The sequence below is a fragment of the Odocoileus virginianus genome, chromosome 17 (assembly GCF_023699985.2).
Source record: "Odocoileus virginianus isolate 20LAN1187 ecotype Illinois chromosome 17, Ovbor_1.2, whole genome shotgun sequence".
Taxonomy (NCBI): Eukaryota; Metazoa; Chordata; class Mammalia; order Artiodactyla; family Cervidae; genus Odocoileus; species Odocoileus virginianus.
Window position 1 is genome coordinate 52,891,344 of NC_069690.1, and position 25,626 is coordinate 52,916,969.

The 25,626-nt window shown below is 43.6% G+C and overlaps 2 protein-coding genes across 4 annotated transcripts in view; one reads left to right on the plus strand and one right to left on the minus strand.

Moving 5' to 3' along the window:
- Positions 1–16,216, minus strand: part of UNK (unk zinc finger) — a 33,148-nt gene extending 16,932 nt beyond the window's left edge. For 2 of the 3 annotated variants that reach the window (XM_070479952.1, XM_070479953.1), the window contains exon 1: positions 16,037–16,198. In XM_070479952.1, coding sequence (XP_070336053.1) covers positions 16,037–16,140 — 104 coding nt within the window. In that variant the 5' untranslated portion in view covers positions 16,141–16,198. Of the gene's footprint in view, positions 1–16,036 lie in introns of all 3 variants that reach the window. The other variant, XM_020915635.2, reaches the window with a different exon arrangement.
- A 3,505-nt stretch (positions 16,217–19,721) lies between these two features.
- On the plus strand, positions 19,722–21,292 carry H3-3B (H3.3 histone B). Its single transcript, XM_020915605.2, has 4 exons — positions 19,722–19,856; positions 20,317–20,454; positions 20,570–20,723; positions 20,819–21,292. Exons 2-4 carry the CDS (start codon positions 20,327–20,329, stop codon positions 20,945–20,947), a joined length of 411 nt encoding a protein of 136 aa, XP_020771264.1. The 5' UTR covers positions 19,722–19,856; positions 20,317–20,326; the 3' UTR covers positions 20,948–21,292.
- Positions 21,293–25,626: the final 4,334 nt, after the last annotated feature.

The following is a 25,626-nucleotide window of genomic DNA, read 5'->3' on the forward strand; positions in this document are numbered from 1 at the left end:
GTCAGGATTGGCAGATTAATTACAGAACATCCTGTTACACTGGAATTTGATACATCAAATACTTCATGGGACATGCTTGTACTAAAAAATTTTCCATTATCTGAAATTTCAATCTATCGGGCATCCTGTATTTTTCTTTGCTAAATCTAGTGACCCTAAGAGTGGCACCTATCTGCTTAGTATCAGTGCCTCAGTAGAAACCCAAGAAGGCTGCCCAGAGAACTGCCTGTCCTTTTGGAGAAAGAGGTCCTGGCAGGTCTGCTTCCATGGGGCAGCAATGTCCACAGTGCTGCGTGCAGATGCTGGGGCTCCAAAGGGTTCCAGTTGGCAGGGATGCCTCGGAGAAGACATGGAGGCAGCAGATTACCTCATCTGACGCTTCTTCATCTCCATCCCCACTGCCGTGGGGCAAGCAGTTAAGACCTTTTAATAAACAGGCCCCTTGCATCTGGCCTCCCGTGTCCAGTGGATGCTGCACTGCACTCATCATTCCTCCCAGAGCCCAAACGGAATTCTTACTTTCTTAAAAGCCTTTAGCTTCTACCAGTAGCCACTGATAAAGACCAACTATTTGGCCTGGCATTTCAAGTCCTACACATCTGGTCCAGTTTCATTTCTCTTGATTCCAGTAATTCTGGAGTCCTTGGTATCTTGCAAAGAGATCTTTAACTTCCCTGCCTTTGCACCTATCCCCTCCCTCACCTGGAAAAATCTTTTAAGGCTGAATTCAAAGGTAATGAACCTTCGGATGCCATCACCTCCATGAAGTTTTCCTTCACATCTACCTACCCTCCCCACCTCCTGCCCTTGTCCCCAATTAAGTTATCATCTCTTAAGTTTTTATGGCACTTTCTCTAGACATTTCTTACAGCTCTTATCCGCACTGCATATTAATGTGTACATTCTCCTCTGTTACTGGATTATAAATTCCTTGATAGCAAGCATGTAAGAACCCACTACAGTAACAAAATTTGCTGAATGAATATAACAAGAAATAAAGTCGCACAACGGGCAAAGTCCACAAAGCAATACCAAGAGTTTTATGATGCCTCCAGCAGGCAGACGTTGAGAGTTGGAAGCCTGAACTATTTATTTCCCTGTGAAAAGGACCACAGTGCAGGAAATTTCTAACTCGGGGATAGGGCAGACTGTCCTGCATAAAAGCCTCTTGTGAGGAAAGGGGTCAAATGACCAAATCCAGGCAGGCAGAGTACCCAATGTCAACCAGCAATAATTAATGAGAAAAATTTCTAACCTTCTGCTAACAGAACTGTACCATCCACCACCTGGGAACCAAACTGTTTAATGAGAACTTCCCGGCTCCCCTCCAACCTTGTGCTAACCAGCAATGCAGTGCCCAGACAGCAAAGAGAAACCCACTCAGAAATCACTCTTTCATGGATTGAAATGAAACAAATTTTCAAAGGAAATGCACAGATTTCTTCTTTAAGCTCCAACCTATCTTTCTATTTTATAAAGGTTTCTCTTCAATTCAACCAGCTCTCAGGAAAATCAGGTTGTCCTGGAATCCTCCTTAGGAGAGAAGACTCACCAGCCACCCTGGCCTCACTCCAAGATCTGAAGGACGCACAGGGCCGCGGAGCTCAACTCTTCCCCCGCCACCTCTTGGGAGCACCCCACTCAGGGATGAACGTCAGTGAACACAGACTAGCTGCAAACTGTGAGGCCCCAGTGACTCACTGTGGCCAGGATGAGTTGAGAAACCACCCGGGCCCTGAGTAAATAAGAGCCGATGGAGACAGCCACACCTTCGCCCAGCAGAAGCATCAAGGAAGGTTAGAGGGACACGGCAGCCGGTCAGGGGCTCACCTTAACTGAGGAGCAGTGTCTGCACGTGTGTCCCACCGGGGGCTGACTTTTGATCAAAGCCATCGCTCATTCCTTTTTGGGATATCATATTAACTATCCTCTGAATGGTTTACTTATAAAAGTAAAAGATCATTGTGAAAGTAACATGTCCACTTACAAAAAAATTTTAAATGTAGAAAAGGGCAACATTATCCTTAGTTCTACCACAAATAATGCTAGACTTCTGGTAAATTTTCTCCCAGTATTTTTACACAAATATAATCACAGGTATCAAGGTACTAAATTGCTTTATAAAACTAATACTTTTCCCTAAAAACTTTTAAAATCAAATACATGCAAATATCTTAAAAAAAAAAATCAAATAATAGAGAAGGAAATGGCAACCCACTCCAGTATTCTTGCCTGGAAAAGTCCATGGAGAGAGGAGCCTGGCAGGCTGCAGTCCATGGGGTTACATGACTGAGCATGTGTGCACAAGGGTGGAGGGAGATGGGTTGGTAGCAATAAAGTGGTAGAACTGAAAAAAAAAAAAAAAAATCAAATAATACTTTTAATATTTACTGGATTATTTTATTTTCCTAAGTTCTAAAAAAAATGACAAAAATCTGCCTATTTGATATCTAAATTCACTCACTTGGCCCATTAACCCAACAGTGTAACGCATAAGGGATTAACAATAAATTCAGTAAATTACATCACTCTCAAGTAGGTGTGAAAAGAAGTGCTAACTGCTACCAGCTCAATTTCCAGCTAAACTTTTTATTTATTATTTTTGGTCACACAGTGCAGTTTGCGGGATCTTAGCTCCAAGGACCAGGGATGAAACCCGCACCCTTGGCAGTGCTTTAAAGCAGAGTACTAACCATTGGACCGCCAGGGAATTCCAACTAATCCTATTTCAAGCTGTCTCATTTAATAGCTTTATCCATTTAGGTTTTTCACTCTTCTGGCGGAGGAGTGTGAGGAGAATCTGGATAAACAGAAAAGTACTAGAGATGAGTGTTAGAAAAACTATGTAAATTTGGAGGCAACAGGCAAGCAGCAGCTAGTGTCTCAATCCGTCTCTCGCTCCCCACCGCGCCGAGAAGAGCGTTTGGCATGGCCTCACTCTGCTGCCCCTGCAGCCAAGGACCCGCTCCCCGCACCAGCAGGCTGACCTCCACAGCAAGGTCAGCAAACTTTTCTGCCAAGTACCATACAGTAAGTAGTTTAGACTGAGGATATTATGTAGGTACTTACGTAACGAGAGAAAACACAAAATCTCACAAATTTTTATTGTTGAAGATAAATAACTGGCCACAATTTTTGGTAATACAGGTCTACTAATAAGAACGGGCTTGGGGGACAAGTATAACATTTGCAAAGTTGGGGGTCCCCTGCATCAAAACTTGGTTACAAATGTTCATCTGTTAATACTGACTCTGTAACAGGATTTGACCGATTTCACTTTTGGAAATGTCTGTTCACATAGATAGGCCCTGCCAAGTGCTGTTATCATTCCACAAGCATGACTTTAACTGAGCATATATTAGTTTTGGAAGACATTTATAGAATTGTATTAGTGTCCTGGTACTTTTCTCTTTATCACTTTCATCTGAAGGTTTGGTATAAACTCCTTATTTGCAAATATTTTGAAATATGGAAATTTCCTTTGTATTCCTATTGAGATGCAAAGTCACTGCTCAAACTGTAATTTGTGTTCAGAAATTATATCCATGGTAAATCTGCGCTGGAATAGAGGTCTCACCTTTAACTTTTAGCAGCAGATAAAGTGTATAAGGCAGCTTGACTTACGATTCAAATATTAGTTGTCAAAATAACTTTCAGTTCAGTTGAGTTCAGTCACTCAGTCATGTTCAACTCTTTGCAACCCCATGAATCACAGCACACCAGGCCTCCCTGTCCATTACCAACTCCCGGAGTTTACTCAAACTCATGCCCATCAAGTCGGTGATGCCATCTAGCCATCTCATCCTCTGTCATCCCCTTCTCCTCCTGCCCCCAATCCCTCCCGGCATCAGGGTCTTTTCCAATGAGTCAGTTCTTTGCATCAGGTGGCCAAAGTATTGGAGTTTCAGCTTCAGCATCAGTCCTTCCAATGAACACCCAGGACTGATCTCCTTTAGGATGGACTGGCTGGATCTCCTTGCAGTCCAAGGGACTCTCAAGAGTCTTCTCCAACACCATAGTTCAAAAGCATCAATTTTTTGGCGCTCAGCTTTCTTCACAGTCCAACTCTCACATCCATACATGACCACTGGAAAAACCATAGCCTTGACCAGACGGACCTTTGTTGGCAAAGTAATGTCTCTGCTTTTCAATATGCTGTCTAGGTTGGTCATAACTTTCCTTCCAAGGAGTAAGCATCTTTTATTTTTATTTTTGAGTAAGCGTCTTTTAATTTCATGGCTACAATCACCATCTGCAGTGATTTCGGAGCCCCAAAAAATAAAGTCTGACACTGTTTCCACTGTCTCCCCATCTATTTCCCATGAAGTGATGGGACCAGATGCCATGATCTTAGTTTCCTGAATGTTGAGCTTTAAGCCAACTTTTTCACTCTCCTCTTTCACTTTCATCAAGAGGCTTTTTAGTTCCTCTTCACTTTCTGCCATTAGGGTGGTGTCGTCTGCATATCTGAGGTTATTGATATTTCTCCTGGCAATCTTGATTCCAGCTTGTGCTTCCTCCAGCCCAGCGTTTCAATATAAAGTTTGCATATAAGTGATGTTTTTCCTTGTAATTTTAGAATGAATTAAGAAAAACCATCAAGTCTGCAGCAAAAGCTAATTTTCAAAGCCATTCAGCGTTCAGTAATAGTGGCTGAAAATGGTTGTTCTTTCAGAAAAATTTCAATCTTGGCCCTCAGTTCAAAAAACTACAAGAGAATTTTACCACTGCTAAGCTATCAAATGGTTGTGTAGTAGGGCATGTCAGAATATTCAGCTTTTATTTCTGATAAAAATTCATGGAACTGAGGATGGTTAAATCCCACAAGAGGGAGTGAAGTTCATCACTGATCCTAGCATTTCAATAGCTCATGACAGATTAAATCATTTTCTGCTCTGCACATATTCCTACCATCATTTGTTGTGACAGATATTAACAGATTATACTTCAGGTTGTACTGAATTAGTATTTTCTTGTCTTTTTTGAAAATATTCTCAGCTGCAGCTGTTTTAAGTAGATTATTCAAAGAGACTACTTCTTCACTCACTTCAAACATGGCACTGACTCCATGAATAAAACAACTAAACAGCTTCTGTTGACTCATCAAGAGCCAAGAAAATCTACACAAAATCATTTGCCTTGTTTTTAATTGACTATTGATGTTGCTCCCATTGACCTCATCATTCTGTGAAATTGTTCTTGCTGAACAGCTAACACTCTTTTAAACAAATGCTCTGGACATATTTCTTCAGTTCCTGCAATCAAATGCAATTTAATTAATTCAATATCAGTATGGCTTCCCTTGCCTGGTCAACAAATGAGGCCTCATTTTCAGTTGTAGCCTCATTTTCATTTTTGTGGAGAAGTTCCGCTGTAACAAAACAGTCCCTTTAAAATTTTAACTTTTCTGACTGTTGCCTTCCTATGAGTTGGGAATATTGTGACAACTGTGTAGTCTGGTAATGTTGATGGACTCTCTCAGTACAGCTTTTTAATTACAGATAGCTCGGCCAACTAATTCAGGGACAAGAAAATCCACTCCGCTGTGCCCTAAAAACATGGCATTTCAAGTCCATTTTTCTCTTCCTCTCGTTTTGACATGACAGTTAGGCACTTGTGATAAAGAATAAATAAAACACCGTGGCGCTAGAAACACTGTCAAGTTGTAACTGTGTCACCGTGATTTGTAGTGCACCACACGGCAATTCAGAGCCGTTTCCAGCACATGTGTGAATGCAGAGCAACCGCCTGGTCTCCATCAGAACTACTGAACTCTGTGGTTAAACTGCAAACGCGACTATAGACGATATGTAAGCCAATGAGTGCGGGTTCCAATAAAGCTTTATTTATGGATACTGAAAATTAAATTTCATGTAATTTTCATGTGTCACAAGATATTCTTCTTTTTCGACCATTAAAAATGTAAAACCTGCTCTCGGCTCACCCGCCACACACAAGCAGCAGCTGGGTGGGTCTGGCACAGAGCCCCAGGTTGCCACCCTCTATCTGAGGGGTGGGTAATCCGCAACACACCACAGCCTCCCCTCACTTTTTATCTCCATGCTTTTGGTCATGCTGCTCCTGCCTCCAGATCCCCTCTGGGCTGTGTCTCGATCTGCAGGAGTGTTTCCTGCCCTGCCCAGGGGTATTAATCACCCCCTTCTCCATGTTTCCTTCACACTGTTTGAAGACAGCTGGTATGGCCCCACCATAGAGAATTTCAACTGCTCTGTATAAACCGGGTTTGCTCATCTTTGTGCCCGTGCACAAAGCCAGCTTGCAGCAGGTGTTCAAGACACGTTTGTCCGAGAAAAAGCAGAAACATTAAAGCATCCCAAGTGGTATAAGCCTGGTCCACAGCAGCTGTGCACTAACCCAGTGAAACACTGAGAGGCAACTTAGATGTTTCTCCTGGCGATTTAAGAAACCAGTAACTTCTCTAGCTACCTTCCCCACAATGTCTACATGGCCTTGTTTCTCACACTCAACGCTAAATTTAAGATCTTCAGCCTCACAAGCAGACTAGAAAAGCAACCAGTGGGATGACTTGCTCTGCAGTTGTTGCTGAGAATGTGCAAAGATAAACAGAGATACATTAAGTAAAAGAAAAAAATATATAAATATAACCAACTAGTTAAACTATATACAGAAAGAAAAATACATCCAGTATTAATGGTTGATCTTAATGGTTATCATAACTTTTCTTTACTGTAAGTTTACATTTAAGATAAAGAAAACTTGTTAGGAAAGAAGTCTACAATTTTACTGACAACTTGACAGGGAATCTATCTGATCCAAAATTAAACAAAAGATGTATGTTGCTAATAAGTCAGAATAGTTAAGTGAAAAGTCAACTGTGGTAAACTTTTTGTAAAACGAATGACTCCTAAAATGTCATCCTGCTTCTGATATGTAAAGTATGAGTGGATTCATACGTAGAATGGTCAGATCTGAACAAAAAGGCAAGACAATGATGGCCTCTGGAAAAGCACCAGGAAGAGATGGTGTGGCAACACTGGGTGGGCTCAGGACTCCCAATGTGCACAATAAACAGCAATCTATGAGCCCAACAAAAAGGAGACAACAGACTGGGCCAACAGAAGCAGCCCACCCTGGACGCCTCGCAGCCTGGAGGTCACGGCCCTGCTCCCGGGAGCCCGGCCGATCTCCTAGCCAGTCAGTGGTCACTGCTCTGAAGCCTCCCACGGGGGCCACAGAGACCGGGCAACACGACAGATGTACCCACGTCCCTAATAAGCCACCACTGTTCACCTTTATTACAGCTAATCTTATAAAATCTGACTCCTGTCTGTTTCAGGCAATACACAAGCTTTACCGTGGAAAAAGAAATCTTAAAATGCAAGAAACGAACCTGTTCTTAAATATTCCTTGTTGAGACCTAGTCACAACGTGACAGGATTCTGAAACTAGCAAAAGGAAAAACAAACAAGCCCCCCCCAAAAAAAAAACTCGTTACTGTAGTGTCCAATGACACTTATCTACTAATATAATCTACTGTTGTCCGTATTCATATTAACCTTACTGGCTACTTTTTTTTCTCCCATATATAACTCCTATAAAGAAATTTGGTCACAGAGCTCACACTTAATGGCTTACCAAAGATTCTTTCTTTTTAAGTTTGAGAATAAAATCCTTAATTTCAAGAATATTGTAAGAGCAGATAAGCAGTACATTAAGAATCCTAAATTATTTATCTGCGTGTGTGTATATTGTGTGTAACAATAAATATTTCTTAGAATTTGCAAAGAAATCTTTCCTCATTTTTGAAAAATGTTAGGTAAACTATTAGCAGTTCTAGACTCAACGTGTGTAAAGATCTACAAACACATTCTGTTTCACACCCAACATAATCCAGAAACCATACAACATTATAACAATAACCACACCAGTAGGATTTGCCACCCTCACCAAAAAAAAGGTTTTTTAAAATAACTGCACCAGGGACTTCCCTGGTGGTCCAGTGATTAAGAATCTACCTTCCAAAGCAGGGGACACAGGCTCGATCCCTGGTCAGGGAACTAAGATTCCACATGCCAACGGGAAAACTAAGCCCACATGCTGCAACTATTGAGCCTGTGGGCCACAGTGAAGACCCAGAGCAGCCAAAAAAAAAAAAAACAAACAAACCAAATAGAGCTAAAATTTGTAACTGGTAAATATCTGGATAAAGCACTGATAAATTCTGGCAAAATGCTATCTTCTGACGTGATCCTGGTTTAGAACATTCTTTCTGGCAGAAAAAGCAAGTTCAAAGAGTATTCTTCAGGCAAACAAAATAACCATCTAGTAAATTTCTGTGTATGTCTAAATCTTTAAGACAGGCTTTGATTCTATAACTAGGTTTTAGCCAAAGACCTTAGGGCCAGTAGCAACCTCCGAGATATAGTGAAACGATCCTAACACAGATGCATACACAGGGACCCATGGTCCTGTGTATGTGTATGTGTATACAACAGGCATTTCAGCAAGTGTATACAAGAGGCATTTTAGCAAGCAAAAATTTAACATAGGGAGTCACTCATCACAAATGAATTCAGCCCATTCCCCACTGGGAAAGAGCTGACACCTGAGAACTGTCCCAGCCCCAAGAATGAACAAGAACCATGATCAGTACCAGATGGTGTCCCTGGTTCCCTCTTTCTATAACTATCTCCTTGGCCTAAAGATCTTGCAACAGGTAAAACTGAAGCAAGTTCATGTAATCAGTGACTCGTATCATTGATTCTGGAGAATATGTGAGGACCATTGAATATTCTGGTTTATTCTTCTCTAAATTAGATAACACCTTGTTTTGATTCAAAGTCTTCTTGTACACAACTGGCCTGAAAATCTGATGAGCATTTTAGTACAAAGCTTGAACTGATGTGTTATTTTAACAGTTTTCTGTACAACAAAGTCCGTATCCCTGAAAGAGTAGATCCGTTTAGAATTAAGTCATCATGTAAGCTATAACCAGGCTGATGAAGGCTGTAAGAACTGCGACTGAAGTGAAATTCCAATGAATACAGAAGAGAGGAGTATGCTCTGAAGACAACACAGGCTCAGGCTGTTGAAGGAGACAGCAATGCTACTGAAAGCAGTAACTTGGGCATTGTTCAGATACTGAGTAAGAATAGTACTTTCATTGTGCTAAGTGCCAGGCATGGTTTTAAACACTTTATATACACTAACTAACCGAATCCTCAGAACAAGCCGTGGCACAGGTACTATCAGTATCGTCAGGAAACTGACGCACGAGGGAAGTCACTTGCCCAAAATCCCACAGCTAGTAAGTGGCAGAGCTGGCCTTGCAACTCAAGACAGTCTGCTCCTAGTGTCCCTGCTCTTAAACACCATGTGGACTGCCAACTATGCTTTTCTTCACTGAGCTACAGGAAAAGCAGCAGCAGTAATAAGTAAGTATAAGCGACTCTCTAGAAGCTGTTGAAAACATGTCATGGAGTTTTTGACAGGCCATACTTACAATACCATAAAATAAAAACAAAAACAGAAACGTTAACTTCAACATACTCTACTGGGTATATAATATTCATCTTGTGTATTCATTATAAAAGTACTTAGTTCTAAAGTAAAAATCTGTCTGATTTGGTTTTAACTAAGAAAATACAAGTGTTTGCTTCTAATTTATGTCGGTTTTTTTGTTGTTTTATTTGCTGGCTGCACCATGCGGCACATGGAATCTTAGTTCCCCAACCAGGGACTGAATCCACACCCGCTTCATTAGAAACATGGAGTCTTAACCACTGGACCACCAGAGAAGTCTAATTTATGTTATGTTTGACTTAGCACAAATCCGGAATTACCAGATGCTTGGCACTTCTTAGCAGTAAAAGTAAAATAAAAAGAGTAATGCTCTTACCAAAATGAACACAAGCTTAGATATAAAAACCACTGCTTAAAAACTTTCAAGTCCTAACACACCACGCCAAGGGTTTATCGACCTCTTCCTTCTGAAGCATTAACTCTCCTCTTCAATGGCAGTAGCTCAGTGAATAGGCCAAAATTTCACAGGAAGGTGGCAACACCCATCGGCTTCTCGCAAGAAGTCATTCTGTTAGGACTAATGGTGGCCATAAGATGTTTCAAATACTAATGGGAAACAAATGAGTCAACTTATGAACACAAAAAGCAAACCATGATATAAACAATAAGGAAAGGGAAGGAATATTTCAGTAAGTTCAGATATGACATGACAATACTATCACAGGCCTTAATATCTTTGTCTCCTAAATAAATTGAGCCACCAACAGGAAAAAGGTCACCTTACAGAAAACGCTATGAGATTTTTAAGTCTTTAGACTCCTTTCCATCTTTTCCTCATCAGCTCTTGAAACTGCTGTCAAATTCTATACACTGGCAAAGAAAAAAGGGGTTAAAGTTGGGGGATTTTATAAAGAAATTCAAAGTTAATTGTGATTATTTGAACTAAAAATATTATAGTCATTGATATCATTTTAAATGCCTGAAACACAAGGCCTATGCTTACAGAAATGCCCATGTGATCATTAAAACAATTATCACAACACCTGATGAACAGAATCGGTTCATTTTAGCAGAACAGCAACCTCTTCTACTTCCCACCCAGCCTACTAAATAAACACAATTCATTTTATGAAGCTATTGGGAAAAGTGTGCTTGTTCTATATAATGGCTATAAATTCAAAGACAATTTAAAGTACAACTACCAACAACCAGAATCCCAAACTTGCTGAGTATTCACTTCTTAAAAGAATCTCCATAGACTTACAACATGGAGGCATTCGCCTAGAATGGATATACGGAGATGAAGCCATTGAGAAAGCTGGGAGAAGGGTGCCAAGGAGCTTTTTGAAAACTGTGGGCTCTCCCATGCTGAATGATACTACCAAGCCCTGACAGGCCATGTGTCTAAGGTCTCTTGAGTAGCAGCGGCTCATATACACTGATTTTTTTTTAATACACTGATTTTAACAATCCTTTTTTTAAACAAAAAATTGAGAAGTAACTTATACACCATAAAAAGTCACCATTTTTATTTTATTTTTTTTAAAGTTACCATTTTAAAGTGTACACTTCAGTGGTTTTTAGTATTACCATCAACATGGTCTGATTCCAGAACACTCCCATCCCCCCAAATAAACCCCATACCTATGTTCATAAGCACTGACTTTACCCAAACTCTCTCCACAGACCATGCAGGTATTTAAGGTGGCTGGCTGGGGTAACTCTACAAAGAATCTATATGGTAAGAAAACAAGGAAACTACACTGTCCATAAGGATACTGATCACAAATCCTTGACATTTTTAGCAATCAGGCTAACTGTAATTTTCATATATTGGCTAAGAATAACAAGAAACTTACATTCAACATCCATCTTCACATAGCACATTAATGTGCCCCAAATTCATCCAAGACATTAAAAGAAGGGAAGACAATCTACTAGGATTAGCCAAAACTATTCACAGTTGTAATTGCAAAATACAGAAGATGCGTATGTGGGAAAACCTCCTTTAGTATCAAGCACAGCTGGATCAAAAACAAAACAAAACAAAATGAAAAACTTAATCATTAAGCAAATATCATCACCATTTGGGAAAATCATCTCTAGACCAGTCCTCTATTTAAAGCAATGCAGCTTTAAATCACTTTTACGAGGCTTCTGACCTAGCATCTTTCCTAAGGAGAAAAACAACCTTTAGGCAAAGGTCTGGTAGGAAAGCCTGCAGGTGAGTGGTGCTCAGGCTGTTGCAAGATTCTCATTACCTAAGTGAGCTAATGGCTCCTAAGACACACAGGAAGGAGACCTCACCTTCGGGCATCAATGTGTTGAAAGCGGGAGGAAGTAGGTCCATGAGGGTGTCTTGCTTTTGGGCACTTATCTGGGGTGCTATTTCCAGAGAAGGAGCTCAAGATGGATTTCTCAAAGTTGCTCTCAGGGTTGTCCAACTGCCCTCACCAATAAGCCACAGCCTTTGTAGGTTGAGAGAAAACACCAGTCAAAGCAGATGAATATGGATGGTGGGGAAGCCTTCTTTAGTATCTAACATAGCTGGATTAAAACAAAAAAAACTTAACCATTAAGCAAATTTTCACTTTAATCATTAAATGATGGCAAATATCAACTAGATGCTAAATTTAAGGCTACCCTTAGCACGGGCACTTAACACTTATTAATGGGGATTCTGTAGGCTTGCCTGAAGGCCACAATGAGCTCTCAATTTTGTCCTGTAAGAATTAGCTCTCCTTGATAAGTGAGCAAACAAGATCCAGAAACATTTATTGGTTATTTAACTCATTCCTGCTGAGGCTGCTAAGGAATCCTTCCAGTGACTTCCACTGTGCAACAAGTTGTGCTCTAGAGTAATGTGTTACAATGTTACTGCAATTTGCAATAATGACTTAAATACTGTTCATTGCCTGAATTTTCCAAAACACAGACGCAATTAAGCTAAGCTCATGAGATTTACATTATGTGTACACTAACAGATTTCCCTCAATATCGTTTATCTATGGAAGTAGCGCTACAGTATTCTGTTTAAAGATACCCAGGAAACAGTCCTCAATTAAAATGACAACTGGCTAGATGAGGCTATTAAAGCATTTATCTTCTGTCTGCCTATAGGAGATCACCCAGTGGTCAGAAAGCTCCAAGAAACCTTTAATAAACTAGAATTTCACTTTCCTTTAATACAGAGCATTAAGAAATCTGAGAATCAACTGCCAACTAAAAGAATCCAAAAAGGATATCTTTGAGGTTTATATCCGCTTATGGAATCAAAATAACGAGGTCAAAAATTGAATTTTTTTGGGCTAAGCTGCAGAATCTTAGTTCCCTGACCAGGGACTGAACCCAGACTACAGCAGTGAAAGTGCCAAGGTCTACCCAGTGGACTACCAGGGAATTCCCAAAATCAGGGACTTGCCAAATCCCAAATGGCAAGTTTTTTTGTTGACCTTTCAGCTATACACTTTTAACAATATAATTATGTAGTAAAAAAGCCCAAAGTTAGCTAAATTTTTATTACTCCAAAATTTCCCATTCCTCAATCTGCTTTCATAAAACTCTTCTAAAATATGATAGATTTGTTCTAAATAAAGCTGCATTAAACTTAGTCTCTGTCAAAAAAAGAAAAATTACCTAGCAAGAGGTCACGTGGTTCTCGTATTGAAGAGTACTAATACAGGCACATTATCATTTTACTTAGAGCTAATCAGACACATGGAACTGTACAATACAGGAAATTCTGATATAACCACTTTCTAAAAGCGTCAAATTCCTCAGGCCTAGCACAAGTGCCCAATACACCAATTTTCTGCAAGGATTACTTTTTGTTTCTCTTAAAGTAAGATTATTCAAGAGCTTAAAAAAACACCCAACAAAATAATTATCTTTCAAACTATGTTATGATAATCCTCTTAGTTTAGAAAAAGGAGGGCTCAAACTCTAGGACTTTGGCTGTGGGATAAGAATAAAGGGCAAGAAGCAAGCCAACAGGAAGGTGTTTTTACTTTTGATGGATTCAGAAGCATTTGCCAATACTGCCATTATGATGTATGTGCTTAGTTGCTCAGTTGTGTGGGACTCTTTGTGGCCCCATGGACTGTAGATCAGTGGGATTCAATTTTAATGCAAACCTCTTCTGAATTATTGCAAAATTACTGCTTGTCACATAATCTCAAATAACATCAGGTACAAAAAAATACACGAAATTAACATCATTTATGTATAAGCAAGTTTTAAAAGGTTAAAAAAAATTTGACAGGTAAAAAAAATACAAACATTAAAAAAGAAAGGAATCTGTATCTTTATTCTATCAGTGTAATAGATAAGATCATCTTTAGATTGGAATAAATTCTAGAAATTCATGCTATGAAGGAGAATAAAAAAAATGTGGGGCAGCTCAAAATTTTATAGCAAATAATACAATCAAAATTAAAATGTTCCCGTCTTCTAGCCCCCAAGGACAACAAATGGGTTCAGAGCTAACAAATATACTGATGCCATACTCAGCTCTTTATGCTTCCTGCTCCTCAGACCCCATGACAAGGGAATGAAGCTTTCCAAAACGTCCAGGTTTCTGAAGGCCCATAAATCTATCAAGAAAGAGTTCTATCTCTTTCTACCAATTGAGTTCTACCTCTGATTTCTGGAGGTAAAAACAAACACACAGACACACATGAACAGATAACATAAAATAAAGAGACAGTAACACCTCCAACCTTCAATCAGACCTGGACTTTACATCTGCTACTGTCTATGTACTAAGCCACTTCAAGAGCCAAGACTGATTACTCTGTACTTATCCCACAAGAAGCGGAAAGACAGATTTTAAACAAATCTCACTTTAACAATGAGCATCAGGGATTTCCTGGTGGTCCAGTGGCTCCACGCTCTCATTGTATGGGACCTGAGTTCCATCCCTGGTCAGGGAACTAGATCCCAGATATCCCAACTAAGACTCAGTGCAGTCAAACAAACAAATTTTAAACAACTAGCATCAAGAAAACAAAGACTCATATTAACATTTACACAGCTGTTGATTAGTTTCACCTCTCCATTCCAAAACGATTAGAAAGCCTTTCTAATACAGAGTCCATACTATACTCAATGACAACATAGAAACACAAGTTGCTGAAACCGAGATTCATATTACTCAAAATGTTATTCATATTTTACTGAAAAAAAAACGTGATCTGAGCAACTAGAGATTATAAATTCCAATAAGATGAAGTTTGCAGATGTCCAAATCTACACTATGCTGTTGGACCATACCCTTCATCTGATCACTGAGTTCTCTAAGACCATCTCACCAAAACCAATGGCCGGGTTGCAGAAAGAACTCCAGCAAGAAAGGACCAGCAAAGCAATCTCCACATTAGAAAAGTTAGTCAACGTGAGTCAGACTGAAGTCAAGAAAAAGTTTCAAATGATTTCAACCAATAACAGAGAATCTAACAGAGAAACCAATACACTTCTTAAAATCGATGCTCCTTAATCCCAGAAGTTTCCCAGTGGGTCTTACTTCCGTGACAAACGAGAGCCCTTCCTGTCTACTTCCAGGCCTTTCTACTCCCACACATGCTTCTTGCACTCGGTTCACCAGGCAGCGTTATCGTGTGCCCTTAGGGTGGTTCAACACCCGGGTTCCAAATCTCTAGCGAAACTGAGGTACACTTGGGGATCCTTCTAGGCTTGTAGACGACTTGGGAGCCCAAGGGGATGTCCGGTACTCAGAGAACATCAGGGAAAATGGAAACCAACATTTTACTCGACAGGAGGACCTGCCTCTTTTTCTCACTTTCTCCCAAAACACCTAGCTCTAGGTAGTTGCTTAGAAGTACCCTGAAGGGAAATAAAGAGCAGACAGGGACCTCCACTTAAGATACAAACAGATTCTCAGGAAAAGGTTTTCCATTTCACTAGACTTGTAGCGTCAGCATTTGGGGCTCCCTCTGACTCACACTTGGGTTGGGCCTGAGGCCAACACTCGGACCCCATCACGCAGCCTGGGGCAACTGTTTATAAGTGAATTCCAGCAAGAGTGGCCTCCGTGGACAATATATGGAGCTTGTGGTCACAAAAGGCCTCTAGTTCCTAGTACGTGGGGTCGCCTGACGGGACTTCACGCTAACCGTTCATTCATAAGCGGGTCTAAGGTTGGCCCCTTAGGAACTCATCCTGGTGGCGTCTTGCACTCTTATCACCCCGAAAAGTGCCTGGGACTGTGGTTTTTAGGGCCTGAGGAAGAGTTAGGCCTCGAAAGGCCCCGGCCTACGAGGTGTGCACTCCGCATCCCAAGCTCCCGCCTTCCCCACTCGGCGCCGGAGACCGGGTTTCCCGCCCCTCAGCCCGACCAAAGGTTGGTGGCAGTTGTAGGCAGTTGGGACCGGCCCCAGCAGGTTGGAACCGGTCTGGGCCGGGCCGGAGGAAGAAGGGGGGGAGGGAGAAGCCGCCTCGCGCTCTCCCTGCGCGCGTGACTCACGCTGGCCGCTGACGTCAGGCGTGCGCGCGCGGCGGGGGGGGCTCTACGTACGTGTAGTGCTGCGGTTTCTCGGGCTGTGCCTGCAGCACCTGAGCGGTAGCAGCCGGGGGCGCCGAGGAAGCTGCGGAGCCGCCGGGCCCGGGGCCCTTCGACATGGTCCTGTCTTCCTGCCTCTTCGCCGCTCCCCTTTTATTATTCAGTCTGCGCGGTCCGCGCCGAGGCCCTAGTGCGGCTGCGCCGCGCCACGAGAACGTGAAGACCCCCCGCGCGGCAGCAAGGCTTGCTGGGAGTTGTGGTCCCAGGTTTGGCAGGAATTTTACCGCCGGCAGAGGGTTGCTGCCGAAGGAACGGACCACAATACCCAGAGAGCCTTGCGGACGGTGTCCCGGATGCTGAGGGCCCGCGACGGTTTGTGGGGCTTGCAGTCCGGTTGCGTTACTTCTTAACTGCGTTTCCAGGTTCGTAGGGGAGCCTTAGGCTGCAGTTGGAGCCCTTGGGGTCGAAAAGGCCTAGAGCTAGGGAGGTCCTAACGACTGCTGTGAAACCGTTCCAAGCGTAAAATCACTGCCAACAGGATAATGATTACCTCGCCTCCCTACTTATCCCAGCTTGGGCTCGGTTCTGATGCGGGTCCCTAACAGTGGGCCTTTGAGCTGCAGGCACCTGGACTCCGCCAACATCCTCATTCCTGCGACGGGACCAAGCATGAAGGAAAGTCGGCCTGCTGGAAATCCGCTTGAGAAAGTTCTGCTAACGAAGACCAGTACAACCCACTGCTCTGTTCCCGCGCCTTTTGCTGAGGCGCTCCGTAAACCTTTACCAGCCCTGAAACCTGGAACTCCACACGACTTGAGTCCCTCAACTCGACACCTGGCCCGACCAACGTGTTTCCAGTACATTAAGGGCCAAGAACGAATTTAATCTCCGTCTAGCATAGTCTCAGGTACACGACAAGTTGCAGGAGCGTCGAAAAGCATCAGAGGAAGGGCCTGGGTTTGAGTAGGGAGTTCGACTCATAACCCACTCTCGTGCTCTGGCCCTCAGCCTTTCTACTGGGGAAAATGTCTCCTCCCCTCTTCCCGCCAGTTGGGCGAAGTTCTTGACAGATATTTTAACACTTTATTAACAAAGTTAACATTTAACTTTGTTTTCCATATTGAATCTATTCAAAACCCTTGTTGTACAGGCTAATTACATTTTATTAGATAACGTTAAATAATGATAATTTCATTAAACATTCGATTAACCTACGTGGGCTGAATGGAAATTTTTCATGTTTGAGATTGATACATATCTATTTTATGTTGTTCCGAGTAACTTCATATCAGAAGCCAAACCTAAGTTGAGAAACTGGTATTTCTTAAAACAGACCAAATCAATTGTTTAAGCCCTAGGGGTGTTTGAAGATGAAAAATTCAGAAAGGACAAAAAAGTTGTGTAAATTGTGGTGTATTGCTTTAATCCTATTGTTAAATCCAAGTGATCAACTTATCGGTTGTCCTCCAAATTACTCAAGTGTGATTTGATTGAAGAAATACAGTTCAGCGTGCTAGATTTTTAATGAGTGTATACCACGAGCTTCAGAATAAGTGTGTGCTAGTAGAATTGAGAGATGATATCATCCAAACTGCTTAATTTAGAGAAGAGGAAACCGAAACTCAGAGAGGTTAAGTAACTTGTGCAAAGTTACTCAGCCAAGTACGTGACAGAACAGGAATTAGGACAGTAACCTACATGCTGCCTCATATTCTGCATTGTTTTGATTGTATTAGCATTTTCGGTTGCTCCCTATTTTTGTGTTGTTTTTCCTCCTTTGCATTCACTTAGGGTTAGGAAAAAGAAAAACCTAGCGGTAAGACTGCCAAGTAAGAGGGACAGATTATTTCCACTAATCTTAAATGGATGCATGCAAATCCATAACTAGTTTCGTTTATCTCTAATAATTAGCAAAACTGGGGTCGGGGATGTGTGGGGTGGGGATGGATCACTACTGTATTCTGTAGAAAGCATGAGAACAGCTAGGACTCTGGAACTCCTAGAAAAGACTTGAAACACAAAAGTGGGTGTTAATTTAGGATCCCGTTCCTTCTCCAGGCCATCTGAGCAGTCAATAAGATGGCAGGATATTTTTCTGGTTACATTCAAGGACATTTGACAGTCTTACCTGGGGTATAATCAGTGCCCTGTTTTTCAGCTTTACACAATTTCTGAGAACAGGGCAAGAACCTTCATCTTGGTTTCTCTTCTCAGCCTGGCATGAAATAATGTTTCCTCTACCCTAAACTTTGAGCAGAGGAAAGAAACTAAAGTTGACTTTATTCTGATATAAAAGTTTATAGATATATGATAATTAAATACATAGTGTGTGTGTTATGATTGAGAGGGTCGAAATAACGAATTTGGAGTTAGAGTTTGGGCCAAAGGTGTTTTTTGCCATAGCTGCTTTAAATCAAACTGTGCATTTTTTCCCGCTCACTTTTGATTAGAGGGGGAACTTTTGACATCAGATGTAAATTCCTGAGGTATTTGTATTTATGTAGTATAATTCTCCGTTGGAATCTATATGTACCTGATTTTTCTGCTTTTTAAAATAATTTAAAATATTCGGTGAATCCAGGGTAAAAACTGCGGAGTAGAATGTCCAAGGCTTTGTTTCAATTTTCTGAACTTTGTTTGGCTGGCCTTAACCTTAAGCCTGCTTTGATATTTTATGTAAGTGAATCATCTGAAGAACTAAGTATTAAAATCCACTCAAGACATGTAGGCAAAGGTAGGGATTACCATTTTTATGTTTCTTCAGAAGTAATATATTCCAGGATAGACCATTAAATACAAAGGACCATATTTAACTTAGATGACTTTTGTTTATTCTTTAGGGACTTCCAAATACTGGTTTAGAATTGACTATTCCCATTCTGGCTGTAGTGATTTCGTTCAGTTGAATTACATAATTAAAAAAAATATGTTGTCTAGTAAGTTACTCCTTGTTTAACTGTAAGCATATTGAAATCACAGTGTGTTGTGATGGTCTAAGGACATACAAAACAGTCCTTATAAATAAAATAATTTATTGACATTTGTTTCTTTGTATTTGTTATTTACCTCTCCCCACCCCACCAAACAAAAGAACTGCATTTTGGTTCAAACGTATATGCCTGATAGATAAAATACTCGATAACATGATTTTACTGAATTCTAATTTTCGTTTACACTACCAGCTATCAAAATGTTCATGAAAAGTAAATAATCACAAGGAATGCATTTTATTTTACATTGGAAAATATTTACAAAATTTTCATTAAAATACCCTCTCCTTCATTGTATTAGCTTGATGCAAATAACGTTAGGCCCCTTGCCCTCCCGACTGTCCTGATTAAGAACCAGTCCTGATAAGGACCAGTGCAATTCATTTGCATTGACTTTCTATTGTAGAGCTTTGGAACCTAGGGAAGGATCCAAACATAGCTCCATTTTACCCAATCAGAAGAGCGGCTTAGTGCTAAACTCTGATTCGTCCATTCCTCTTTGCATTCATCCAATCGTTAGGCCACTTTAACAGCCAATCAGTGTTCTAGATGTCCGCCAATCAGGGAATGGGGCCGAAGCACGGCCTTTGTGTCGGGGATGTCAGCGCGTCGGCGAAAGCGTCAGCCAATAGAAAAAGTCATTGGTGTATGCAAATTAGGGTCCTATGACGCAGAGACGCAGCGTGAAGCGTGGGTATAAAAACGGAGGCATAGGGGGGGCTTCGAGCGCAGAGCAGTTTGGTGGTTCGTTGGAAGGGGCGCTTCTCCTGTCTCAGCTCCTGCGGCTCTTTGGGCAGCAGCGGCTGCGCGGTGGTCGGAGAAGCGGCCTATAACTTCTGCATTAGGTAAGTGTTCTTTGGTTTTACCCGTGACTTGAGGCCCTGCCAGCCGTTTATATCGCGGTTCGCGGCCGTTGAGAGCCAAGTGCCGGCTGGTGCGGGCTACCCCGGCTCTTGGCGCCGGCTGTGGGGGCGGGTATTTTTCCCTTGGGGTTTCGTTCCGGAACCGTGTCTCCGCCTTTTTCCCGCTGGTGAATCAGAGGTCCCGACGCTGGGTTCCGGGCAGCCGGGCCTCCGCCCGTCGAGTAGGGGAAGTGACTCCTCCCCGCGCCCCCCCTCCCGGAGGAGGCTGCTGCTACTCACAGCCTGAGTCATTAGGGGAGGGGGAGGAGGTGGCGGCCCTCGGCCATCTGCCGTCCGCCTTGGGGCGCGAGGAGGCGGGAGGGTCGGGGCTCCGGTCGCCCGGGCTGCCGCACACCGGGAGGCGAGCGTGCTTCGGCCCCGGAGTCACGGGTGTCTTCTACAGGTAAAAGAAAATGGCCCGAACCAAGCAGACTGCTCGTAAGTCAACGGGTGGGAAAGCGCCCCGCAAGCAGCTGGCCACCAAAGCGGCCAGGAAAAGCGCCCCCTCTACCGGCGGGGTGAAAAAACCTCATCGCTACAGGTAGGCAGCGTGACAGGGAGACGATGACTCGGCGGCGCTGCGGGCGGGAAGGTTCCCGCGGCTCGTGGGACGCTATAGTAACCGGTGTTCGTTTGCGCTCTTCTGCTCCCTCCAGGCCCGGGACTGTTGCGCTTCGAGAAATCCGTCGTTACCAGAAATCCACCGAGCTTCTGATCCGGAAACTGCCTTTCCAGAGGTTGGTGAGGGAGATCGCCCAGGATTTCAAAACCGACTTGAGGTTCCAGAGTGCCGCCATCGGCGCGCTGCAGGTAAGCTGGCGGGGGCTGTGTGCGGCCGGACGGAGGGCTGGTGCACGGCCCCCTCCTCGGAGAGAGTCTAATAGTGTGGCTCTTATCCTCCACAGGAGGCTAGCGAAGCGTACCTGGTGGGTTTGTTTGAAGATACTAATCTGTGTGCCATCCACGCTAAGAGAGTCACCATCATGCCCAAAGACATCCAATTGGCTCGCCGGATACGGGGAGAGAGAGCTTAAGTGAAGGCAGTTTTTATGGTGTTTTGTAGTAAATTCTGTAAAATACTTCGGTTTAATTTGTGACTTTTTTTGTAAGAAATTGTTTATAATATGTTGCATTTGTACTTAAGTCATTCCATCTTTCACTCAGGATGAATGCGAAAAGTGACTGTTCACAGACCTCAGTGATGTGAGCACTGTTGCTCAGGAGTGACAAGTTGCTAATATGCAGAAGGGATGGGTGATATTTCTTGCTTCTCATGATGCATGTTTCTGTATGTTAATGACTTGTTGGGTAGCTATTAAGGTACTAGAATTGATAAATGTGTACAGGGTCCTTTTGCAATAAAACTGGTTATGACTTGATCCAAGTGTTTAACAATTGGGGCTGTTAAGTCTGACCATACATCACTGTGATAGAATGTGGGCTTTTTCAAGGGTGAAGATACAAGTCTTAACCACAGTGTAACTTACAGTTTCCTTAAAAAAAAAGTAAACCTGGCAGCTATAGAATACACTATGTGCATTTATAATAGCTATTTTATATATTGTAGTGTCAACATTTTTAAATTAAATGTTTTACATTGACATGTGGTGGGGAGTGTTGTCTTTAAGGTGTGTGTAATTTAGAGTTCGATTGGTTTTCTCCTGAGTAGACTGCACTTGTTTACGTAGCAAAATGCTTGGCGCGTTATACCTTGCATAAGTCCTCATTCTACCACATGTTAAACTAACCCTCTAGCTGATAATGCAAACACTAACGGGGAGGGGGATTTATTTATAAGGGCTCTAGACTATAATACAAGTTATTCACACCAGCATTGTCTGTTACTAATACAGTAGTTAGTGCAGCTTTTCTTTGTGTTGTGATTGGTCTCATAACTAGGTTGAACTTTTCTCTACCAAGAGGAAACAATACCGAACTTTTTTTCCTTGTGGGGTTTGTATTATAATTGTTAGGGTAAACTTGCTGTGGGGGAGGGACACAGCTTCAGCTTATGGAACCTCTGCCAGTTAAAATGGTGTTCATGTGGCATCGGTTCTGGGAAAATCACTTCATAGAGACGGCTTTCCAAGTGGTTTTAAAATTTATCCTTCTATTGAAGTTTTTAGGCCAATTATGTATGTTGACTAAATTTACAAATAAACTTGTTTATTCAACTAAGTGTCAAAAACCTAAATTGAATGCAGAGCTTTAATAGTCATTGTCTAGGTTCTTTTAAGTTTAGCTTATTTCAAGTTTTGCTTGATAGACAAAAGCAGTATTTGCAAGAAGAATTCTACAAAGCGTGTAAACAGCCCTTTAGAGGCTTTATAAAAATGCTATGACAAGATATTTGCAGTGTGGACCTACCGCTAAAAGGCTTCCCTGCCTCCCCCATATCTGTCAAGGAAAGAAAATTTAATTCTAGAACTCAAATTTGGGGTTTGTTCCTGAACCTATTTGTGAAGAACGTTTATAGATGTTTTCTTAATTTTTTAACTGAAGGCTAAGTGTGTTACGAAACTTTGTTTTTTAACATCAGCATGAATCAGCCATAGCTGTAGGTGTACATATGTCCCCTCCCAGTGTAGATTTCTTTATACAGCAAGTTATTTTATAGCAAGTGCCCACAGGTGTAGAACTCATTTTAAGTCCAAGCTGCCTGTTCAGTGTGAAACTAGTGTTCCTAGCCAGTGATGGCTACCAGTTAAGTGTTAATATGGACACAAGAACCACCAAGTCAGACAAAAGCATTCTGTATAATTTGAAGTCAGTGGCTATAAAAAGATACTTGCACTCTGATACAGTTCAGTGGGATTTAAGTTTGGACTAGTTTCAAATATTAAGGGTTAAGGGGTTCCATTGGAAAGCATCGAGTTAAAAGGGTTGAGAATTGATAGGTTTTTTTGAGATGCCAAAAGTGGAATCTGTTAATAAAAATAAACTGGTTTCCTAGAAGGTCCATCATAAGGAGTTCTCGGACAGTTGATTCACTGCGTTCCTGAAGGATGTTGAAATCCTAGCCAGTGGAATGTGTGGTGGGAACCCTGGCCAGTGGTGGCGAGTCTCCTTGAGTACCACTCAAGTGGCTGACGCTTGAACTTGCCTGAAGTCTGCATCCTGAGGTTGAATTTTATTGGGCAACTTGGAATCTGCTGTGTAAATAGTAGAGCTTGCGCTTCCAGAGTTTATTTTTAACCCAGAAGGCAAAAAAAGTACTTTCTGGTTAGGAAACTTCCCATATGTTATATCCCTGGGTTTAGGTAGTATGAAAAAAGCAAAAATAAAGTTTTTAAAGTTTAGACTTTCTTATCTTTATGGTCTTCATTTGGATGAGTTTTTTCACAAAATTTTCTCTGGGGAAATATTCAGCTCTCCCCAATAGTGGTATGGGACTCCCCCGTCTGGCCCCTTGCAAGCACTGCTTCTTGCCTGGTGTTGGGTGTTGATGCTGGGACCTGTGCTTCAATTGGAGAGCAGGCCCCTTCTGGATCACCTTCAAGTAGGGCAGCTGAGGGTAGAGTGGGCCCTGTCAGCTGTCATTGGATCAGCAGGAAACTGGGCTTGCCCTGAAGTTTCTACAGGCAATGGCCAGCCTGTACACGGGAACGGGAACAACAGCAGGTCAGCAATCTGCCTCAGGCTTACGGCCAACCTCATGGAGAAGGGTAAGTTTTTGCACGCTCTCTGTGGCCGTTGTGTCACTGCGAGTGGTGTGGTCCATGAGGCACAGAGCCTTGAGCACCTTTCGTGGGCGCAGTCCTCCCCATCCCTTGACTTAGGTCACCTCATGGTAGTTAATCGGACTTCCCAGGTGGTGCCAGTGGTGAAGAATTTTACTTGCCAATGCAGGAGTGGGTTCCACCCCTGGATCAGGATGATCCCCTGGAGAAGGAAATGGCCCCCCACACCAGTCAGTATTCTTGCCTGGAGAATTCCATGAACAAAAGAGCTTGACAGGCTACAGTCCATGAGGTTGCAAAGAAGCCCCACCCCAGGCCCTGATAGAACACAGCCGAGCTGAGTGCTCTGTGCACTCCCCAGCCTCTTCCTCACCCCATTGGTGGTCCTGCCTGCCTCAGCATTCCTTAGGGATGTCAGTGGCCCAGACTGTCCATTCCAGCTGGGCCTGGCTCCTGGCCAGCAACTCCCACAAGTAACCCACCTTCCACCTGCCTGCCTCGGCGAGGCTGGAGGAAGGAAGAACAGACCTTAGCTCGGGTTTCCAACCCAAATCTTGCAGCACTCCTTGAGGGCTCATGTCCTTGGCCAGGTGGCTGGCCTCTGGACTCCTTTTTCGCCACAGGTCTAGGGACTGAGTGAGGCTTTGGGCCAAGGCGGGTGGGGGCAGCTGGAACAGCTTCAAGCTTATGCACAGAAGCTGAGCTCCAAAGAGGGGCCAGAGGCTGTTGTCCCTCCTGGGGTGGGGGGAGCGGTGCCTGCTCCCTGTGGTCAGGCTGACTGTCCAGCTGTCCCAGGCAGTGACGGATCCCGCCTTGACACCTATTGTTGTTGCAGGCAGAGTCGTGGGACTTCCATGTGAGGTGTCCCCACCTGAGCACTGCGTGTAGTGTCCAGCAGGGTGAGGACCATCACACATGCTCCGGAGCGGCACGTCTCAGCTTCTGCCCTGAGCAGAGGACCGTCCACCCCCACCCCACCTACCCCAATGCCCTTCCTGTGGAAGAGGGGAAGAGGTGGTGCAGTCGCCTCTGCTATCAGCAAGATGGAGTGGAGGCAGCGCTTCAGTGAGGCTGTGACTCCTGGGGGAGCTGTAAGGCCACAGTGATGTGCAGAGGGGCGTGGTTGGGCAGTCAGGGTCTGGGGTCCTCTCCGACAGCTGGCAACCCCCGTTTAGGAAATTGCAGTCTGGGACAGTGGAGGCAGAGTTGCCTGAAAGGGAGGGGGCCGTCTCCCAGCCACCAGTCCCAGTGACAAGAGGGGATGCTGGGCTGCAAGCTTGGGGCTGGCAGCCTTTGCTGAGAGGTGTGGGAGGGACTGCACACGCCCCCAGGGAGGTGGTGCCCGGGCTCTGTTAACCTCTACCCCCTACTCCCCCTCTTTTGGACACACTGGGCCCCAGGACCATTCCCATAAAGTCTTCACTGCCTTAGCGCTGAGCCAAGAGCACCAGGAGAGGGGACAGGATGGGGTTGGGTCCAAGGCCCAGCCTTCATGCAACCTGAGAGTCTGGCTGAGCCCGGGGGCCTCTCCCCGCTCAGTGCCCCATCTACGGCCAGTCTCAGTTCTCCTGCCCACCCACGGTGGCCTGGGCACTAGTCCCGCTGCAGTGCCTAGGGCGAGATACAGGGAGCGTCAGCTGCAGCTGCATCCCCTGCCTGGCCATCAGCCGGGTAGTCATCAGAGGGCAGGAACTTCAGGGACACAGTGGGGTTCACCAAGTAAAGATGGGGCCTGCAACTGGCCCTGGGGCCAGGGATGGACGAGAAGCTCCTGGCGCTCCAGAGGCAGGGCCTCGAGTCACGCCTGGCACACAGCAGAGACTCCAGGTGCTGGCCAACCCAATGGCCCTGGCAGCCCCACAGCACAGCTGGTTGGATTTGCTCCCAGCCCAGGTGGCAGTCAGTCAGGTTCCCAAGAGCTCTGCTTACTGGTTGACTTCCAAATTGGGAATGGGGGCTTCAGGGGTCCAGGAGAGCTGCTACCTCTCCTGTTCCTTACCAAGAGGCTAAGTTTGGGATCTTCAGTTAGCAGA